The sequence below is a fragment of the Marmota flaviventris genome, chromosome 13 (assembly GCF_047511675.1).
Source record: "Marmota flaviventris isolate mMarFla1 chromosome 13, mMarFla1.hap1, whole genome shotgun sequence".
Lineage (NCBI taxonomy): Eukaryota > Metazoa > Chordata > Mammalia > Rodentia > Sciuridae > Marmota > Marmota flaviventris.
The window spans coordinates 49763819-49787547 of record NC_092510.1 but is presented as its reverse complement, the minus strand read 5'-3'; the positions used below and the strand labels follow the sequence as shown (position 1 = coordinate 49787547).

The 23729-nt window shown below is 30.7% G+C and overlaps 1 protein-coding gene across 1 annotated transcript in view; it reads left to right on the top strand.

The window, feature by feature from the left end:
* The window catches only part of Zdhhc21 (zinc finger DHHC-type palmitoyltransferase 21), a 70098-nt gene extending 46472 nt beyond the window's left edge, over positions 1 to 23626 (top strand). The window contains exons 7-9 of the mRNA XM_027950628.2: positions 3014 to 3130; positions 15154 to 15197; positions 15750 to 23626. Of these exons, the coding sequence (XP_027806429.1) occupies positions 3014 to 3130; positions 15154 to 15197; positions 15750 to 15882 (294 nt within the window). The 3' untranslated portion in view covers positions 15883 to 23626. The remainder of the gene's footprint in view (positions 1 to 3013; positions 3131 to 15153; positions 15198 to 15749) is intronic.
* Positions 23627 to 23729: the final 103 nt, after the last annotated feature.

Genomic DNA, 23729 nt, shown 5'->3' with positions numbered 1-23729 from the left:
GAAGTTAGGGCCTAATCCCACATGATGGAGATTAGGGCCTACTTTTTCTTCTATAAATAAATAAATAAATAAATAAGATTTATTTATTTTTTTAAATGCAGAAGAATGAATCAGTATCCTTTACCTTTTGGTAGGGGTAAGAGGAAGATTGTGATGAGAAGAAATGTGCTGGAGGCTATGTGTGGTTTCAGGTATCCTCATTCTTAAGAGGATAGTGTGTCGGCATGTCTTAACGAAAAATAGGGAGAAATCAAAACAATAAGGGATAGTTACTGATTATATTATTTTGCTAGGGCTACCATAACAAAATACCATAGATTGGATAGCTTAAACAGAAATTTATATTCTTCAAGCTCTGATGGCTGAAAGTCTAAGAATATGATGTCAGCAGTTTGGGCCTTTCTCTTTGGCTTGCACATGGCCACCTTCTCGCTGTGTTCTTACATGGTCTTTCTTCTATGTGGGAGTGTCCCTAGTGTCTCTTTGTGTGACCAGATTTCTCCTTCTTATAAGAATAGCAGTTGAATTGGTTTAGCGTCTACCCTAAAAGTCTCAATTTGATTTAGTTACTGCATTAAAGAATTATCTTCAAATGTAGTCACATTCTGAGGCACTGGAGTTTAGGACTTAAACACATGAGTTTTGGGTGGGTACAGTTCAGCCCATTTTGTAAAGATAGTGAATAAGTTTTTGGGATTTTGATAAAGTTTCTTAAGCCAATGTTTTAGATTCAGAGAGTGCTATATCTAAAAAAATCTAAGATAGAACTAAAGATATACTGTAGAGAACAGTGTTAAATGACTTAAAATATGGATTTAGTGTTGGTGTTAGTTATGCATGTGTGTACCTGGAATACAATTGGTTTTTGAAAGTGTGAAGGTAATAAACAGTAATTTCTAGATCAAAACATTTTCCTGTTTTATATAAATACTGTAAATGTTTGACCAAATGAATAAATCTAATATTATAACTAGATCTTTTAGTCTTATCACCATCTCTGGCATTTATAAATTGTACTTGGCAAAAAATTTTTTAAAAATCTTTTCACTGGGAAAAGAGAGGATGGATTTTATTTGTATATTATTGTATTATATTACCAAAAAATGGTAATTTTAGTACAGTAAACTCTACTATAATGCAGTATATATATTTTTAAAAATTACTGTACTATGTAAACCCATGCAGCAAGACCACAAAGCTATGAGAAAATGGAGACACAATACTCAAAAACTTCATCAGTGATACAAGGATAAGAATCTAGTAAAAATATTCCCGTGGCTTGGGAGGCTGAAACAGGAGGATTGCGAGTTCAAAATCAGCCTCAGCAACTTAGCAAGGCACTTAGAAACTCAATGAGACCCTGTCTCTAAATAAAATACAAAATAGGGCTGTGCCTGGGGCTCAGTAGTTGAGTGCCCCTGAGTTCAATCCCCAGTACCAAAAAAAAAAAAAAGAATCTAGTAAAAATAGTAGTACAATTTTATTCATATTAAATGGTTAAGAAATACATAGACACTACAATAATCATGGTACCAGATTTTTACTTGAATCTAGTGGTTTATTGATGTGATACACAGAGAAGTATCACTTCTTCGTCTTAAGCATTATTTTCAGTGGCCTCCCTACTTTTGGTATTGCTTCCAGAATACCTTTACTTAGTAACCATGATCAGTATAAAAGAAAGCATGTGGGTGCTTGTGGGGTTTTTTGGCCGGGGGTAGAGGGGTAGTTTTTCCAGTCTACTTGTTGCTTTTATTCACTGTGGCTTTGTTACTCCAAAGCTTAGCAACAACTGGTTTCCTGAAGAAATCTTAATTCTTTGATTCCCTCCTGTGGTATATTTTGTTGGTAGGAGTGATGGTGAATTAAATGTTTTTTGTTTTTGTGTCATGTACCTGCTTCACTTTCAGGATCTTCACCTTGAGCCAGAAAAATCAGTTTTCCCTTGCAGCATGTCCAGCTGTCCCTACTAGACATTGCTTTTCATTTCTATAGTACTTTCTGCATACATCCCTGTTATAGAATTTGGAGTTCTGAAATGTTGAGTTTTCTCTCTAAATAAACTGTACTTCTTGAGGGCATGGAGAACGATCTATCATTTTTACATTTCTTCTACATATCCCAGAGCATGACAGTGGTGGTTGGGTAATGGGATAGAAAAAATGAATGAAGCAGGCTTGAATTAGGATCCTTGTGATTCTATTACACATGTTCTCCCCTTATTTTGACAAAGTTAGGTAATTTCTAGGTATTTTGGTTACTTGAACTTTAATAATGTGCTAATATATTTAATAATATGCTAATATGCATATTTAATAATATGCTGATAATAATGTACACCCAAATCACTTATTCATTAGCCTGAAAAAACTTAAAATTCAGCAAGACACTTAAAGTGTTATATAGCCGTCGAATATTAAGACAGTCATTTCAAAAACTTTGACTTAAAAAAGAAACCTAATTCAGAATCCTTATTAAACATATAAAAATGAAAAGATGGGACTCCTAAATACAGAAAGTTCTGCTATAATTCTATTTAAAAATACAAATTTATTCCAACATGATTGCTTCATTAAGCAAAAACTTGAGCATTACAAGAATTTTGTTTCTTATGCATTATTTTATCTACATGCTTTTCATTCAACATTTTTAGCAGTGAAATAAAATTTTCTTTGTAGACCAAAATTGTGTATCATCTGGGATTCATTTGTGTTTTTCCTACAAATAGATTAAAAAACAAATAGGGTAACTTGCAGCCCTGGTATCGAAGGGTTTTTGACATAATAGAGTAATGAAATCTTTTGTTTTTCAGCTTACTATTGTAAATTGAAATTAAAAAAAAAAAATTCAAATATTGATATATTGATTAAGGGGCACGAACTGAAGTGTGGGGGAGGTAGTTCTTTTAAGATAATAATGGGGCCATGTATTAAGGCTCAAATCTGGATTTTTATTCAATAACAATCAACTCTTCAAATTGTTTTTGAGACTTTCTTTTCTTTTTTCTTTATAGGACCTCTTTGTTGTTAGACATGAATTGGCCATAATGAGACTAGCTGCCTTTATGGGTATTACTATGTTAGTTGGAATAACTGGACTCTTTTATACACAACTAATTGGAATTATCACAGTAAGTATATTTTTAATGTGAAGTGACATTGTATGAACATATTACCTAATTATGAACTTAATTCTAAAGTTACAAAAAATTTAGAAATCAAAGGAGGAATCACCTATAATCTTTAATATATTTCCTTCATATGCTTGTATATAATTTTAAGAAAGTTATAATGAGTTTCAGGAGTGTGTATATAAGATTTTGTATCCTGTTTTTGAAGATTAACAGTATTTTTGCATGACTACATACTTTGTGTTTACAGCTTTTTAAAATAGTTATATATTCTTTGTTTAATGAATATACTATATTTTAATTAACTATTTTATTGTTGATTGGCATCTAACATGCAGTCACTTTTTCTATATTAAAGATAGCACTGTTTTCATCATCTCTTTTTTCTCGCTTTTTTTTTTTAAAGAGAGAGAGAGAGAATATTTTTAATATTTATTTTTTAGTTTTTCGGCGGACACAACATCTTTGTATGTGGTGCTGAGGATCGAACCCCGGGCCACACGCATGCCAGGCGAGCGCGCTACCGCTGGAGCCACATCCCCAGTCCTCTTTTTTTTCTCTTTAAACTATTTAGACTAAATTCTCAAAAATTGAGTTGCTAGTACATTTCATTAGTAATTTTTTTATTTTTGCATATATTTTTAGTTTGATATACAAACTAACAATAAGTGATTGTCATTACTTATCTAGGATGTCTGAAAGGCTGATTGACATCATCTCATTTTATGTTTGGTACAGAAAAATCTTGAAATAGTGTCATCTATTTTTATATTTTTATATGAACTTAAAAACTATTTACTTGTTTATTTGCCTTTTCATTTTTTTTTTTTTACACTGCCTAACTGGAACAATTATTGAACACATGAAGTATAATATTATGTACTAGTTCCCTCAGGGGTGCACTTATTTTTATGTTTCATAGTTCAATTTGAGACTATAGGCATGTAAGCCATGAAAGAGTAAGATTGAAATACACATTATAGTACCATACTTTCTTCACGCAGAGATGATCCCTTTACCATAGCAGAAAAGATTTTTTAAAAATGAGAAAAATCCTATTAAGAATTTAAAAGATAATACACTATATTATACAAAATATAGAGCACATAAATTTTCTTGTACATTATTGATGGGAGAATAAATTGGCTTAACCTCATTGAGCAAAATGTCAATGTCTTTTAAAATTTAAAATACACAGCCTTTTTGACTGTCCTACAAAGTTGTTTTTTATAAGCTATTTATTTGTGTGTAACCAGGTAGCTAAAGGTCTCCAGCATTATACATAACATATATGTATATATATTATATATAAAAATTGTTGTTACCAAAATATATAATATACAGTGAAAAAAATATAGTAAGAAAAATGTATCAGCACTATCATAAATCAACAAGTGTGGTATTGGCATAAGGATAGACATAGATAAATAGAATTGAGAGTCCAAAAATACAGTTGTCCCTTGCTATCTAGAGGGCATTAGTTCCATAATACCCTGTGGATACTGAAATTTGTGGTGAGTGCTCATTTTCCTTATATGCATTGGCATTAATATTTGCATACACATCCCACTGTATACTTTAAATTATCTCTAGATTACTTATAATAACACAGAAATGCTGTGTAGATAGTTGCTATACTGTATTGTTTAGGGAATCGTAACCAAAAAGAAAAGTCTGTGCATATTCATTAGAGACACAGTTTTTTTTCCCCCAAATATTTTCAATCAATGGTTGTTTAATTAAATCTATGGGTGTGGAACCCACAGATATGGAGGGCCAACTATGCAAGTACTGTCGTTACATGAATAGTGAGTTGATATTCAGCAAAGGTGCCAAGACAATTCAGTGGAGGAAAAAAGTCTTTTCAATAAATGATATTATTTTCTCATTCTCTAAGCTGTCTTTTCACTTTCTTGTTTCCTTTGAAGCACAAAAGTTTTTAAAAATTTTTATTAAGTCCAATTTATTTACTTTTTTTACTATTTATATTCTGGTAAACAATTTTTCATGCATAACATGTATGTTATGTAATTCTGGAGACCTTTTTAGGATACATGATTACACATGTTCAAATAGGTAGCCACTCCAAAGGTTGTTGCATTGAACAGGTTGGTTAGAAGGGCTATGCATTTTATATATCCATAAGCAGAAGAATGAATAGACCTCTTCTTCACAGAATAAACAATAAATTAACTAAAAATGGATCGTAGTCTCAAATGATTGAACAATAACTGTTAGAAGAAAACACAGGAGTAAACTTTGGTGGCCTTGGACTAAGCAATGGTAGTATCTTAAATAGATCATAAACTACCAAAGAAAAAAATATCATATAAGTTGGACTTAATCAAATTTATAAATTTTTATACTTCGAAGGACACTTATCAAGAAGTTCAAAGACAGTTCAGAGAATGATAGAAAATATATGCAAATCATATATCTGACCAGGAACTTGTGTTTGGAATATATAAAGAACTTTTATAATTTAATAATAAAAAGGCAACTCAACTAAAATATGGCCACAGGATTTATCCAAAGAAAATATGTAGATGGACAGTAAGCACATGAACAGATACTCAACCTCATTAGTCATCAGGGAAATGCAAATCAAAACCGTGATGATATACTACTCCAAAACTACTAGAGTGGCTAAAGGCTGATAATAAGAATTGTTGGTAAGGATATAGAGTAATCAGAACTCTCATACACTGGTAATGGTGATGTAAAAGGGTGCAGCCACTTTAGAAAATAGTCTGGCAGTTCTTTGAAAGTTAAACGTAGAATTACCATTAGACTCAGCAGTTCTACATGCCTGTATCCACACAAAAACTTGCAGATTTATGGCAGCATTATTCATAATAATCTAAACTGAAAATAATCTACATGTCCATCATTTAATAATGAATACACAAAATGTGATGTATCCATCTAATAGAATATTATTTGTCCATGAAAATATGGAAGAAACGAAGTGCTGATACATGCTACAACATGGGTGAACCTTGAAAATATTATGCTAACTGAAAGAAGATCCCATCTTTATGATTCCATTTATATAAAATATACAGAATAGGAAAATTTATATAAACAGAAAATAGATTAGTGTTTGACTAGGGCTGGCGGACAGAGGATGATAGCTATGGGGTACGTGGATTTTTTTATGGGGTGATGAACATATTCTAGAGCTGAAATTACTAGGTCACATAAGATTGGTTCATCTTATAAGAAACTATCAGACCTTGTACCCAAATGGTTCTGCCATCTTGCATTACTACCAATAATATATGAGAATTCTGGTTGTTTCATATCTTCCTTATCATTTGCTGTTGCCAGTCTTTTTAATTGTAGTTTTTCCGGTAGTTTTAATATTATCTTGTTTTAATTTTAATTTCCCTGATGATTAATGGTGTCAAACACTTCTTTGTGTGCTTTTTAGCATTTCATAGATCTTTGAGAAATGTCTGAATATTTCATTATTCAGTTTGAAATACTTTTTAGTATCCCTTGTGACTTCTCTAATAATGATGATGGTAAATAACGTTGTATTAGTGACATTCCCAAAGACGAGAGGAAGTTATTCCCTAAAATATTTTTTTCTGTTTTTATACTTGTTCATAATTTAGAATAATGAACTCCTAGTTCATATGTCTTGTCAAAATTGACAGGTTATGCTTGCATCTTTGGAATCTGCTTTTTTGAATTTACCCAAATCATTGATATATACTTGTATTCCTGTAACAGGATTTTTGCAGTGCTTAACCATTAATGAGTGGGAAATGGACCTTGGGAATATAACAACAAAGAGTACATGTACCTAGTGAGGACTGTAAACTAGGGGTTAATAGCAGAGGATAACAATTTCCTTCCCACCTCCTAGCCCCATAGCTTCAGATAGTTAAGGTTTTAAGATCTTTTGAAGACCCCTACTCTAAAATTTTAATATTCTTTTCTGAGTTGGACATAGTAAGTTGTTTGTTATTTTTGTTCATTTTTAAAGATTGTATATATCAAGTACTATTCTGACTATTCCATTCTGCAAACAGAATTTAATGAATAATATTCATTCTCAAATTGCACAGTTTTATTTTGTTGTTGTTGTAATATTGAACATTTCATTGTATAAAGGAGGGATGTTGAGTTCTGATGTGATATTTCTAAAACAGTGTAGAAACCACATTTGTTAAATAATGATCTATCCAAAAGCTTTATCTCTTTTGCATGCATGAAATACCTCTCGGAACATTCTGTACCAGGCAGAGCTCTATCTAAAGAAATTGCATATCTGTGAAACATTCATAGAAAAATAAGTATTGAAAGAGATTATATTCTATTTGTTAGTCTGATCTTGAGTCACTTTAGTTACTCTTGAATGAAATACAATATAAATTATTGTCAATTTTAATTGCATTTACTTGTACCTTCATAGTGCATCTCAACCACTACTTTTTTTGAATTAGAAAAACAGTATTCATGGGTTCCCAGAATGTCCTCCTCCCACATTGATGCAAATTCTTTAAGGCTTAGTTATTTAAAGTTGTTAGTATTCAGTGTTTAATTTTTAATCTAATGAATTATTGGCATCTTACTAAAATAGTATTTAATATTTTAATTAAGATTACAATATAGATTATACTTTCTTTGTAAAGTGCTTTTTTTCTGTTTTGTTTAATGGTAAAATTAAGATTACCTACAGGAAATTTCACATCTGGATATGTTTTTTGGTCATGATATGAATCCAAGGATCTCTCATTAAAGTGTGAGAAGTGATGAATTTGTTAGGTAGCATAAGAAAGAAAAGAAATATTTAATAATTTCACGGACGTTTTCCTCCATCCCCTATCCCTGTACCTCAAAGATCCAAGAGGCATTTTGGAATAACACTGGTGGGGATGTAAGTTCATTATATAAAATTGCATAGCTTGATTACAGGCCTGTTAGATAAACAGCCAAAACAAATGCTCTCTCTTTAGGTTTAGCTTGAGATTTCAGGGAAACAGTATGTCAGTTTTCAGTAATTTTCTCCATCATTCATTTTAACTTGGAATAAATATAAATCATTTATCTCAAGTATAAAAAGAGAAGTCTCATCATCCTATTGGTGGAAGATAACAGGATAATCATAGCAATGATAATCTGATGTTTTAAACCTAGAAAGAGTAGATTATCTGTGACCCAGAAAAAATAATTAGAAATTACTTAAAAATAGTGGATTTCTAATCTCATTTCCAAGGTTAAAAGATCTCAACATAACCAGATGTTTCTGTTAAATAGACTAATCTGAAGCCTGATTTTAAAGGATTACTTTGATTACTTTTTGATTTAATTTTAAACACAATTTAAATATATGTATTTGTGTATTTTTACCAAAATTAATATTGGAGTTAAGATGTTTTTAAAAATAATCTGTTTTGAGACATTCTTTTTTATTTAGGGGAACAAATTATTCCAACTATTTCTTAATTACACTATTTAACTCCCTTTTTTGCTGTTTCTGAATAGCAGTAGATCACACAGCCAAAAGTAATGTCCATTCTGATGAGAATGAGTACTAATAGTGATGGGTGGTTGTGTTAGTCATGTTTTCAGTGACTGGGCTTGGAGAGAGTTAATGGAGAAGTGCTGTAACAGCTGGTCCAGCGCATTCTGGTGAGGTTCTGACAGTGAGCTATTGTCTACCATGACACTCCTCTGACAGTTTATCTAAATTTTGTATACAAGCATTTTTGTTTCCTGGGCACTGTGGAGTTTACATAATAGAATAAGCTTTTGATGATGTCTCTGGAGCTTAGTGCTTTTCTCAGTTGTGGTGAGGTTGGGGGTAGGGTGAGAAAGATGTATTTAGTTGCAGTTTTATAAAAGGCTTTAATTTCACAAAGTAAAAATCAGTGATTTTTTTGTACTTTTGTCTCATAGCTACTATTGTTGCATTCTATTTGAATTACTAAAGATAGCTTAAAAGAAAGCTTTTCACATTAAGAAGGAAAATATTTTCTCCTATGTATCTGCTTATGTTTAACTTGCAGAGTTAATATTTGCCTAAATAATTGTAGAAAGAATCACAAATGCAAAGGTGACTTAATTTTAACTTGGTTATATTGTGCAGTAAAAAGTATCTTATGTTTAAAATGTTAAATCAGTTTAAAGAAGATTATCTATTAAATAGCATTTCATTAATCAATTAGTGGATTTACTTGCTTTTTAATATGTACCCAGAAATATAGGCTTGAGATTATTAATTCTTGTAATTAAATTTTGCCAAGTATTCCAATGAATTAGTGTGGTGAATTAGCAGCATTTAGTACAATCTCTATCCAAATTATGTTTGATCTACTCAACTCCAACTCAGCATTGCAGATATGCAAATCATTTACTAATTATGCTGAACCTAGCCCACTTATAGTTCTACAAAGGGAGCTCTGTGTAGCATTTTTGCTTTCTTTTCTGAATTATCTTTTTGTTTAATAAAAGAAAATAAATATATTTCCAATACAGTATTTCCAGTTGTAATATTATATGAAGTATCTTCTCAGTACCTTTATAAAAATCTAGAAAAATTATTACAATTGAAAAATTCATCACTCTTCTTAGATGCCTTTAATGTCATATTCTAATATTGACTATAATGATTTCTTTGAATTTTGGATAAAGAATTTTATAGAAACTAGGTTCTCCCTTGCTATGGTATTAGTTTAAATATCAAGTTATGTTTCATAGAATATCAAGACAGTCTTCTTAAAAAAGAATCATCATCAAAATTATTGCTATCTCTAAAGTTATGATTTAAGCTCCTTAGCTTAAATATGTTCCTATATAAAAGTATATTTATAGTGCATTCTCATTGCTCAGTGTAATCAACTACTTGGAACTATTTCTAATAAAATTAAAGCAATTAAAAACAAGTCTTTTTCTATAATTTTTAATAGAATAGTACTTTTAATTTTCTTAAAGGATTACTAATTGCTGAGTGATTAAATAGTTGCATTATTTGATAAGGAAACTAAACATTTACAAATTTTGTTTTTAATTGGAATTTTCCCCAAATATTCATTTTATGATCTAAATCTACTGAATATTTAGCCTGATTTTAAAACATCATGTAATTGGAAAAAGTAGTGTATCTTATAGTTTACTTGTGATCTTTTGCCACAGTGATTCATATGCTTCTTTCTGTCATATTCTATTGCTATATTAGTTCTTTCCCAAACCCCAGCAAAAGGGACATATTAAATATCCATCTTCTGGGGGTTGGGGCTGGGGCTCAGCAGTAGTGCACTTGTCTGGCATGTGTGAGGCACTAGGTTCGATTCTCAGCACTGCATATAAATAAATAAAATATCAACAACTAAAAAAAATTTTTTTTAAATACCCATTTTCTGTTAATAACCAAAAACCTTATCAAAAGAATAATTTTGGTGTTAAAAATGTAAGAGTAGTTGAATTATTTGAGTATTGATTATGAGCATAATTTTCCAACTGTTTCAGATATTCTAGTTAGTGTAAGATTTATTTATACAATAGATTATTGTATATAATAATCATCTCCTCTGGCTTCCTGTGTAATTTTTTTCTTATAAACTTGACTGCTTGTAAGTTCCTTCATGCTGAGGATGTGTCATAAATACATACTTAGTAAATGTTTGATAGATGTACGGTGAATAAATGAATTATGGTTTTTATACTTGGGACTTGTTTTTTTCAAATGGATTATAAACTCCTTGTGGTCACAGGATTTTATATAAATAGTTCCCCACATATAAAATCCCCACATATAAAAATTAAGTCTCTGTCATTTTATCTTTCATTGTACGAACTTTTTTGTTTAGTTTAGACATAATTTTGAAGAGTTATTTTCTGATGTAATCGAGACACTGTCCTCAGGCACACTCAAAGTGTTTAGTAGGCATTAGCAATAAAAACTAGGACTTTTGTTTATTGAGGAGTTACTAGGTGCTTTTCACATATTAGCCAATTTAATCACCATAAAAACCTAGCAGGTAAGAATAATTATTTGGAAATTGAGGGAGAGTTTTTAAGGAATTTTCTTAAGGCTATAGAGCCAGAACATGGCTTGAGAAAGAGGAGTATGGCAATTATTTTGGAAAGAGATTTTCAGTGGCTGAAGATGTAAAATCTGTTGCCTTCTCACTTTGGTTTTGTGATTGTTTAAACAATTATGTGAACTTTATATCCCAAATAAAAGACATAGCAAATCTTCTGTTGGAGCTGAATGCTTAAAGAACCATTTGTTTCAAATGAGGAAATAGTTCTGGCTTTCAAGGAGGAGAGTGATTTAAGATTAACAGAACATTTTCTATCTTTAATTAAAAATATGGAATGCTATTTTGGGTCATGTGAAATGAATTTAGTGCTGCAAATTATATTGTTACCCATTCTAGATGCTTTGTAAAAATTTAAACTCAAAATGAAATGAGATGCTATTTGTACACTGACCAGAGGTGCTAAGAAGTGAAGTGAAAAACTTTCTTACAGTTGGGAGTAATTAGTAATAGATAAAACAGGTATATTGTCTCTAGTTGTGAAAAATTTTTGCTGAATAGTGTTTTAAACTCTAGATTAATTCAATATGTAGTCATTGTATTAGATAACTATGAGCAGCAGAGTTAGACACATTGATAAGACCATTGTAACAAGAATAGAGTGTAGATGATCATTGACTGAGGTTAGATGGAACTGTCTTTGAGGATTTTCTACTGATGCATGTTTTTACTTTCACAGGCCTTCCAGTTTGTCAGGCCTAGAAACTCCATTTTGAAACTGTTTCCAAAGTTAATCGGGCCCAGAGGCTGTGACTCTAATAAAAGAGATAGTTTATTTCTTTATGTACCATTGTTAGGGGTGCTAAAGGACTCCAGTATATTCCTTCTTCTATGCAACAACATATGTGGCAAAGTGTTGCTTGGTGAGAATGAACTCAAAGCAGGATGAGTTGGTTGGATGGACAACATCAATTTATCTTTAGCAGTATCAGGTTTATTAACAAGGAAACCTCTGATGATAAATTCTTGCTCTTCAACTTTCCCCACCCTATCCTTCATTTTTCTAACATCCAACCAATAGATTCATCTCTCTCCTTCTGCTAGAACCCCGCCCCCCCCATTTCAGGTATAGTCTTATTAGTTGGGATTCAATTTTCTTTTATAGTCCACCTTAGTTTTTGGACTAAACCTGAAAGATCATTTCTTAGGCTAAGATTAGTCATCATGAAAAGATAAAGTATTGATTAATAAAATGAGTAAGACCTATATTTTTGTGAAGCCAAAACTTCCAGTGCAAAGAATTCTCATGTTATGCAGACTGATGAAAGTTTGAGGTATTTTGATCATTAGGCCATATTAGACATATATACTTCTCAGGAAGGAAGAGAACCTTATTATAGTAATTTACAGTAAATACTTGTTTTTTATCATTTCTGGAAGAATGAATTGGCAGGGGCAGGAATACCTGAGTTTATAAACTGCATTTGTACTCTGAGATTTGATGTCTTATTGGTCCTTTTCTGTTGGACACTTTGTGTTGGTTGTTGTATTTAATTGAATTATTTGCATCGAAATATTTCAATTACTTTTAGTATTTAAAAAATTCCACTTTTCTATGTCAACAAAACAAAAGGTAAATAAAACCTAATTTATTTTTCTAATTTAGCACTTGAGAATAACTTGTGGTTTTTGCTCTTTCTGGCAGTAGTAAGATTTCCCCTCTTCTTATTTGCTGTTTCTGCATTGCTTGTGAATGTGTTAACATAACTTGTGTTGCTATAGTATATTGTGTAAATGTCAGAACAAAAACTTGATGACATGTTTGGATGCCCAAATGCAAATCATACTTTTTTCTTTTAACAGTTTTTTGAATAGCTGACTTTTAGAGAGATGAACATTGGCCATTTCTAGAGGGGAAAAAAAATAACCTATTTTGGCCAGCCTCATGAATTCTGTTCATAAAGTGGTAGTACATGTCACATGCTTTGAAAGAGTAACCTACTCCTGATGATTTAAAAAGTAGAATTCTCCTGGGGTTGTGGCTCAGAGGAAGAGCACTTGCCTAGCATGCATGAGGCATTGGGTTGGATCCTCAGCACCACATAAAAATAAAATAAAGGTATTGTGTTCACCTACAACTAAAAAATAAATGTTTATAAATTAATAAATAAACAAACAAACAAAAATAAAGAATACTGTGTCCATGTGTAATAAAAAAAATTAAAAATAAATAAAAAGTAGAATTCTAGTTATTTCCTAAAATAGATTCTGGAAAGTTATCAAAAACACATAAAAATTAAAGCTTTTCCTACATGAAATCTAAAATTGATTCTTTTAATGCCACAAACGCATTCCTTAAGGTTATAGTCAAGTTGTAAATTTCTACATAGCAAAAAATTTCTTTAATATTAGCTGATGATAATCTTGGAAGTGATAGACTTTACAATTATCCTGAAATTATCCTGAAATGTGTCCAGGTTTTAGGTGTTATCCATGCCCGTGAATTTTAGGCCATCCAAACACCTTGCCTGATAGCTTCTTGATTTCTGTTCTTTTGTTTTATATTTTTGCATGAGCTGTCTTAATTGCTTTGGACTTTAAGAAACCATCAAAATGACTTCATTCACTTCTTTTACAAATGTGAAACCTTAAGCCCAAGTTTTGTCAAAGTCCCCAATTAATATCTTGTGTATTTGTAGATTATCTTTTCATAAACAGATAAAGACCACATTGTTTTGAAGAAGTTATGCAACATAGTTCATAGTGTTAACTTCTCATGCATGAACAGTTGAATAACCACAGTTAAGCATACATAAGGTTAAATACATCTGCTTTTTAGATGACTAGTAGCCAATAACAGAGCTTCATTTACAGATTTTCTAGGGATTTGTAAAGAAATGATAGATTCGCTACATATTCCATATTAGTATTTTTATCATGCTTTGAAATTCATGATATCTAAAAACAATTCTATTTATAGTTAACCTTTCTAGTTCTTTTACATAACTTCTCTAAAAAGAGGTTTTTTTAAAAAAATAAAGGTGCTATTTGTTAGCATCATTGGAAAAAAAAAAAAAAAAGCTCTACAACCAGATAAATTTGAGTTGCATCCATAAGTATTTGTATGTATCATTCTACTTAATAATGGTGCAGTCTGCCTTCTGCCCTATATGAACTAGAAATTCAGGTAAAGCAAAGGGGGAGAGAGGAAGACTTAGTCAATGTTTTTGTATACTTGAAAGAATATATTCTGTACTGCTTTAAAGTATGTTTGAAATATAAACTTTTAACTGAAAATAGGATTGTTCATTTGTGTGTTGATTATTTTGGTATGATTTATAATAATTTGCCAATCTAATGACAGGACTTCTTTTAGCACAGTTTAAACCAGCATTTCTAGAAGCTGTCTTCTTTCTGTTTGTTATTTTTCTTTTATATTTTATTAGAGTCTTTTAGAAAACACATAATAAGAAATTGCATTACTATGAAGAATGATTTTTCTATTGAAAAAAAAAGAAATTGTTTTGAAATAGAAAAAGAAATAATATTAATGAGCTAACTTTAGTTTTCAGAGCAATATATGTTGTGATATGGCAAATTCATAAACTGCCTTGTTGGATTTTGTTATTTACAGAAATCTAGAACTAGTTGTACTTTGACTCTTACTAGTTTTTTGTTCATTAGTGTCTTTAATATTGCCATTTTAAAATGCATGTTCTCTGACAGTTGAATTGAAAATAAGTACCAGACTTAAAAGAATGATCAAGAAAGCAACTCTTAAATTTTAATGAAGTCATACTCCCACAATTTTTGTGAGGTTTGTATTTGAATAATTTGGGGGCATAATGTAATATTGATTCTGTTTTTCCAAGGGAACTGCAACAGTGTATATACATCATTTAAAATTCTCAGCGCATATATTTAAAATTTTAAATCTTCAGAATATTCTCTGAATAGGATTTAAATCACAAAATAGATAAGAATAAAAATAAATTTGTTACATCTGAGTATTTTTTTTATTTTTAATAGGATACAACATCTATTGAAAAGATGTCAAACTGTTGCGAAGAGATGTAAGTATAAAAGTGAACTGTGTAGTGCTCTTATTTAAAAATTGAAACAGCTGGCCACACTTGAAAACCATTTATATGTAATGGAAAGGTAATATAATAATGACTTTTTCTTGGAGCCTTGTCTGAGGCTGGAGCTAGCTAGACAGACATACTCCAGTCTTATAGTAAGGGGTCTTCCAGCCAGGATAGTTTTTAAACAAAATAAGTAGTGATCATTTTTGTTCCTTGTCTAACTAAAGTAAGTTAAATTATTTGTCCCGAAAGTACATCAAAAGAGATTTGCTACTGTGTTGTTGACACATATTCTATTAATCCTGAGATTCTCCTGTGCTTCAAAAGTTGCTCTAGGTTGATTGACGATGCAGATACAATATCTGCTATCCAGAGTTAAAACTCAGCTGCATGCCACAATGAAAGAAAAGCTGTATTTGTGATGCTGGGACACAATTCATCAGAGTCCAGTAATGGATCCCCAGCCAACCTGCATTGTTTTAGCTGACTGAAGTGCACCATGGGAGTGCTGTCTTTCACTAATAATGCTGTCTTCTGTAGATCGAGGCCCCGAAAGCCATGGCAGCAGACCTTCTCAGAAGTTTTTGGCACTCGTTGGAAGATCCTGTGGTTCATTCCTTTCAGGCAGAGGCAACCACTGCGCGTTCCCTACCACTTTGCCAATCACGTCTAAACAGATGGATGGTGGGCACAGATGGGTCCTCCATGCTGGAAATGCGTTACAGGTTTTATGATAATAGAACTATGACAGTCTTCAAGTCAATTAAAATCCACCCACCAATCTTAGGCATCATAATGTGCCCCAGGCTTTATTTTAATAGTGATCTTGATCCTGTTGTGGAACTAATACAAGATCTATATTTAAGTTTTAAAGCATGTTTACTTTCAAATTAGCTTTCCACAGAGATTTCTATAAATGCTTTTGTTATTAAACTCAAAAGGCAGCGATTAGGATGAAATAATTGTACATAAGTTCCTTTTAGTACTGACTGTGTTACAGATTTTAATTTATGGGAAATTTCAGATGTTTATTTAAATTTTCACCTTTAAGCAGTACTAATGAAATCTGAATTTAATTATTCAGATTTTACAAAACTTGATATATACCTTCTTATATGTAAACTTCCTTTTTCAAATACAAGTTAAAATACTTAATACTTCTTTTTATATGTGCTGCAAGTTTTTTTTTTTTTTTTTTTAATGCAGTGTAGAAGTGAATAACAACAAAGGGCAGTGTTTTCTTAGGAGTTACTTCCTAATGTTTTCTCTTTTTCTCCTCCCCAGAACCAAAATAAAACACCACAAAAGTAAAACACCAGCTACCTACCTTATAATAAAGAAAAGGTTAATTTTTTCCACATTAATTTTCTGTATTTTTTCCCTTTACTGTTGTAATTATTGATTGTTTTTAGGATATTTGCTTCCAAGAGAAATTTGTGACCAGTGGGCATACATTCCTGTTTACCCTAAAATTTTAATGAGGAAAGGGTAGAAAATTTGCAATAATACCAGTTACTTTTCTAGTGCAATTATATTAGAATGCATATGTTTTTAAAATGCCAGTATAACTAGATACTATATAATGTACAGTGTAAAGGAGAATATTGTGCTTTTAAAAATATATATCCTTTTTACTTTTATTTATCTACTAGTGAATCTAAAACTATTCATTGGACGTTTATGTAATAGATAGTGGCCAACTCATTGAAATTTTATTTATAAGAAGGTACTAGTAAAAGTAAGTTATTAACTTTCATGTACCTATAATCACCTAAATTGAAATTAAATTTTCATTGGCCAGCTACAATTTGTATTTCTAAACACCTTTTATCGTAGCTGTTAGGAAATGACCTTAAAATAATAAAATAGAATGATCTATATTTATCATTAGCATTATACAAATTTAAGTTGCTAATAGTGATTGGAAAGCACAGAACATTTGGGTAAAAAGACATTTAGTGTGCTTTGAAATAAATTCAGATTTTAAATTTTTTTCCATTGGAATACTGCAAAATCCATGCTTTTTAAAAAAATTTATGTACTTACATTTACTTGAAGAGAATATTGAAATTGTCTACTATTCTTGGACCATATTAATATTTTTCTTTGGTTACTTTGGAAAGAAAAAATCACACCTGGGAACTAATGAAACAGAAGGTGACCATTGTCAGCCAATTAGCTATACTATGGCTAGTTCATTCAGAAATTGTAAATATCTTATAAAATATCCTAAAATAATAGAATCAACTCTCCTCAAAAATAATAACATGTTTTTATGTTTTAATTATAATGTGTTAATATTTTAAAACTTAGAAGTGGCAGATGAAGGTATTTATTGGTGCTAATCAGAAGCATAGTAAATGTAATATAAGAAATATATTTATAAAAATTAGTATGTGTGTTAGGCAGTTGGGTTGGATTTTGTTGTGCAAGCTAACTGACCAAATTTGACGTTGTGGCAGAACTATTAAAAGGAAGTATTGTAGCTATTATGTAGGTAGATATCAGTTGAATACTTTATATTGTATATATTCCTTTCACAAAAAGACTTTGAGAAAACAGCAGAACCAAGTGAAGACCCTGTACAGAGCTTTATGGACATATTTCACATAGTAACAGTAGCTACACTGAAAGGTAATGAGAGAAGTCTATTTCCCATTCTAAGGAAATATATTTTTTATTTTCTTAGATTTATCATTTTTAGGGCATGTTCTCTTCCTTTCTTTCTCTTTACCCTCCTTGGTCCTGCTCCATCTGTACCCATTTCCTCTTAAGTTAGTGGACTACAAACTAATACACTAGATAAGCATATAATTATTTTGTTTGAGTGTCAGAAGTGCTACATATCAACATTTATATAAAAATATATATTAAAGTATATCTATATAGGCTTATGATGTAACTTACAGTATTCTCAAGTTAGCACACCTAACCCTACTGTGAGATTTGTAGTTGTTGTTAGACTACCTGATAGTAGCCAGTTGGCAGTTTCCTAGGGATTGTTTAAACTCTGGTGTTCTTTCTGCGCCCTCTTTTGGCTAATTGATGTAATTATACTGGCTCTAGAGGTTTACTCTCCCATAAGTAAATTCTGAACATGTCAGAGGTACACAATAAGAAGGCGTTCATGTACAAAAATATAAAGTTTTATGAAAATGAATGTGTCGCTGTTGACAATGTTATTTCTAGCTCAAAAGAATGTGATGATTACTTTGCTTCATTAAGTATATTCTTAGTATAATTTTTACTGTAAATCACAAATTTAGATCAGGACAAACTAAGCCATTTCATGTATTTTATTTTAAATCGTATTTTGGCAAATTAATTCTTGACACTTAGAAAAGCCATTACCTTAAAAGTTATTAGATTATTATAAAACACAAATTTTTTATAGTTACAAAGGCATCTAAGTATCTAGAATGTCTTTTTGAATATCTAAAAAATACATTTAGTTTTCTCATTCTCAAATTTTGGAATGATTTTTTTTTTTTAAACTGGCACTCTTGACTAAAAACAACTAAAAAGAGATTAGTAATTCTTCCTATATTTTTTTTCTTTTTCTTTTTTAACTTCTTTGGTCAGAATTAGACCTCTAGTTGTAGTAGGCAGTTTATTATGTGTTCAGGATAACCACAAAGATAACTAAAGATGTTGAGCATTAGAAAATAATTATGAATAGTAAGATTACTAATGTAATCTACAGGTTGGACTAAAGCTTTTCTTTATGAATTTTCCATTAAATTTTAGCTAAATATAAATTAAAGAATTTTTTACATTGGAAGAGTCATTAACTTGGCTTTTGGAGAGGAAAGGTTCTTCTAGGATATAGTTGTAACTCATGAACAATATATATTAAGTATATAAATATTAAGTTAGCCTATATGTCATTGTAATGAAAATATTATTTTACTTAAGTCATATTTTAAAAATTGTGATTAACATAAGAGACAGCTATTTAAAATTATAGTTAACATATTAACCTTTCTTTCAGAAGATAAATAGTTTCCTTTTGTAATAGTGAAGTAGAGGCTTGAAGGTGTAGTGTAGTGGTAGGACACATGCTAGGCCTGGGTCCAATCCCCAGCACCAAAAAATAAAAGAAAAATGAAGTAGATAATATCAGCATGCAAAAAATTCAGTATGACAACTTTATATAATTTCTGTCAGAATTAACATCAGTGCATTTTTACTAATGCATACAGGAATTTTCACTAAGTATGGTGCCTAATTCTAACTATTCTCAGATTTTCAAGTCACTTCCACACAAGTTAACTAGTTGGAGATATGTTTTGCTCAAAAGGGTTTTTAAATTCTGAATGCTAATTACAAAGACTTAAGTTAGGACAATACTTCCAAGTAGGAAGTGTGAACTAATTAGATTATGACCACACGATTTTCTATTGTTAAATCATGGGGCAGTTCTAGTATTCTCACAATATTACTATTAAATTATAATGTGTCTAGCTGTGGTTTAATATGGCATTAATATTCGTTAACATAGCTGCTAGTGTCTCTCTGGACTGTCTGAAGTATATGAGTACTTCTCTTGTGCTTCATGTATTAATAGATTACTTAGCTCAAGTTTACTAAACTGTAGTAACTTCTTTAAGCAAGTTTTTGATGTGATCTCTAGTATACATAGATATATCTAGAATTTATTTGAAGCTTATACTTAAAAACATTAAGTAATTTACATAGGTACAAGTATTAGATTTCATCCAAGCTCTACTATGCTTACTTTGAAAAATTATAAGTATTTAATAAGTCAAGTACATTTAGTCTGTACTACTTGCTAGTATTACTAACCATATAATTAACTAATGAATGTGTTATTTAATGCCCATATTTGTTGCTTTCTGTTTTAAGAATCAACATCTGAATTTGTCTATAAATGAAAGATTTTAGTATACTCTATTTTTAGCCATTCTCAGTTGAATTCTAGAATCTTCTACAGTAGAGTATGAGAAAGTATTAGAACCTACTTGCTTGAAGTATTTTGAACCAATGTTATTGTCAATGAATATTTAGCATTTCTGCTATCTTTGGAATGGTGAAGGTTTATCTCTAAGATAGTGATTTTTCTCTGACTTCTTGCATTATCATTTTGCAATTTTTTAATAACAAAATTCACTGTGTTTTTATCTGTTTTTCAGAAGTTGCAAATACTGCCTTCTAGTGCTAATTTGAAACAGAAGTTACAATATTTAAGATTCTTAAATCACTGGTATTACTGATATTTTCCATTATCATAAGTTTTACTATTATTATGTCCTTTCCCCTTGATACTCTAGATGACAGGAATCAATGAGTAGTGAGTAGCCAAAAAATTGGAGAGAGAGTGGGGAACTTAATAAGATGGGGAGATAGAGCATGAGTAATCAGCATCTCAGCAACAGGGTTGACTGTGACAGTTTCTGTGACCTCATAGAATCTGTGACCTCATAGAATCTTGCTATAGTCATTTTATTTTAGCCTATCACTTGTTGATACAATTTTCTGTAAGAGTTGTTAATGCACTTAAGCTTTTAGTTCAAGTTATTTAAGGAGTTTATATTTCTCTTTCTTTTCAGCTGGTCAGACACCTTGGAGAAATTAACTTTAAGTAATTTGGTAGTGTATGCTAACATGCAGTATTAAAATAATGTGAAAATGCAGCTATTTAATGCAGAGAGGAAATGAATAGATTGCTCTGAGTGTGAAAAAATATTGGGACTATTTTGACATGTGTCTTGTGGCAAAGAAAGGATAGTATTCTAGAAAATTTTGTCACAGAGGAAAAAAACCAACAATTTGAATATAAACGGTGGATTTCACCTTAACATTTGGGATATTTTGGATTTCTTTCTTGATCCTAAAGGTCTCCATTTCTGTTGGTATTTTAAATTCCTTATACCATGTAATGTAGTGCTTAGCACAGTTGTTCAACACTCTGGGCTTTTTGGTATTGATAGCATTATATATATAAACAAAGATGTGGACAAAACAACAGCAACAAAAGATGTGGGTTTTTTTGTGGCTTTGCTTGCTTGCCTGTTTGACTTAAAACAGGGTTTGATTGTAACTGCTAATTAAAGGGAAAGCTTATCTGCATATTGCAAGCTCTGTCCTCTTGCCAGTATGCATGGGTGATACTTTAACCTACTGGTGCCTGAAGTTAGTGTTTTACAACTTCAATAACTAAAACATCCTGGTGCTATTCATTTTAGCATTGAGTGACATTTTTAATTCCTGTACCAAAGAGTTAATTTTCTTTTTGGTTGAGAGTTTTCTCGTGCATCTGTGTTTATAAAGTGGAAGTGAATGGTACTAAGAACATTTTTATTACTAGGTCTTACTTTTTGCAACTGCTGCCTTGATTTAATGATTTTAAATGTTCCTCGATGGATTTTTTTTTCTTCCAGTTAAGCAGGTTAAGTATGGATATTAATTTTGTATTTTAATATAGCTTGGCTACTTTAAAAGGTAGTTTAATAGGCTAAAGTTACAAAAGATAGTTTAAGCACTTTCGCAAAATTATTTTTGCTTTTTTTCTGTAGCAATTAATAAAAAATAGGAAGAACAACTATGCTTTTATTTCTGTAATGAGTTATATAGCATATAGTGATAACTGAAGCAAAGTGCTAAAATGAAGGATTAGTAGCAGGTCTTTTTTGATTACAAATTAAGAATTTAGCACCTCTGTGTCTATAATCTTTAGTGGCTTTAAAGAATACTATTGCTATTTGTCTGTTTTGTGAATAAAGATAAGTAAAATTAAAGAATACTTTTAATATACATATATATGAAGCGTGTGTGTGTGTGTATACACACATGTATACACATACTTTGCCAATAAGAAATGTAAATATACCTTGATTTAAGCAAAACTGCTAATAGAAAATTAAACTTTACCAAAAGAAGAAGAACAAGTCTGGATATTGTTACTCACTTTACATGAAATTTCAGAGTAAGGATATTTTTAAAACTAATTTTGCTTAGTGATTCATTTTACAAAATGGAGACAAACACTCTTTAAATGTACTTGTAATTGTCCAGTTGTAACACTGCTATGTATATACCGTTTTGGTTCTCTATTTCTTCCCCTTAAGCTCTAAAAACACTCATTTAGTATTTTTAAAACTAGCTGAAATGGTTAATCATTCTGGCAAGAGGATGATAGAATATATGTGTTGAAAAGTAGACAATCACATTTGAAAATGTTTTGCTTTATTTTTGATCAGCTGAAATCAATCTTTCCTTGAATATAGATTTTATGTGTGGGTTTGCAGTGAATTCTGAATGGAAAAAAAGAATCAAGTCTGAAACTTATATGAAACATGACTTCAGATCATTTGAATGATAGCCAGGAATCAAGATGAGCATATTCAAGGTGAAAGCAAAATTTGCTTAAAAGCAAAATGGGATGGAGTAACATTATGGATCTCGCTAGTCTGCCAAGAATTATTTCCTAGATTTGTTGTCACTGTATTAGTTCTGAGTAATTCAGCTTATTTATGCATGCTTTAAATTAATGTGTCTGATTACATTTGTTTTTCAAGTTATGGGTAGTGGAGAATTTGCCACCATTTTTCTCAGAGAGAATATTAAAAAGTAAATAAAACAGTACTCTACTTTAGTATAGGTAGAGAAAAAGAACTTAAAGATTATAATAGGAAGATTTCTACTACACTCAGAAACACTCAGAGAAAGGTGTGACATGGGGTGACAAGAATGGGCTCTTGGGAGGACTGAATGTGTGTCAATCGTGCTCTGTGAGCATGTTTTATGTCCCAGGAATTAGTCTTTTTTCTTTGTTTATTTAACCTGACTAGCAACTGTAATGAATAGACAAAATCTGTGTTATTTGGGGGCTTCTGAAATTTTATGTCAACTCCAAATCCTACCTGACATTGTATCCCTAAAATAAAAGACCTGTCTGATATTTTAATAATAGTATGTTCCAAGTACCATATGAAGATCCAGTTTTTAAATTTGTCAGGCATTTTTTTTTTTGTTCAGCCCATAATATGTGTAAATCTGAATGTTGTTTTCCTTTATTATCTACTATCTTGCCTTGTCTATTCCCCTGAGAGAATTTAAAGAAAATCCTCACTAACATTTCTAGTGTTGATGGTAATAAGGAAATAATAGAATTAAAAATATATAGAGAAGAGGGAGAAAAATGGTTAAAAATAACAGGTGTGTGTGTCTGAGATATAATTGTATAATTGAAAGGTCTACACTGGTTCTTAAAATGAAAAACAAACCAGGTATCTACCTTAAGAACAATATTGTTGTCCTTAATTTATTTAAGTGATTTGGTTTTTTATTTTGCTGATTATTTTTAATTTAAATTGTGAAATTTTTACTTCTCTCAAAATGTGTTATGTACTGTATTTTTAGAAATATTATTTTTAAATAAATATTTTTTAAAAACATAGGACTGTCCTCCTCTTATTTATTAAAATCAATTCAAATTCTAGATTTCAGCACTACCAATGTAATAATCCATGATTTTGTTTTGTTTTGTTTTATGCAATT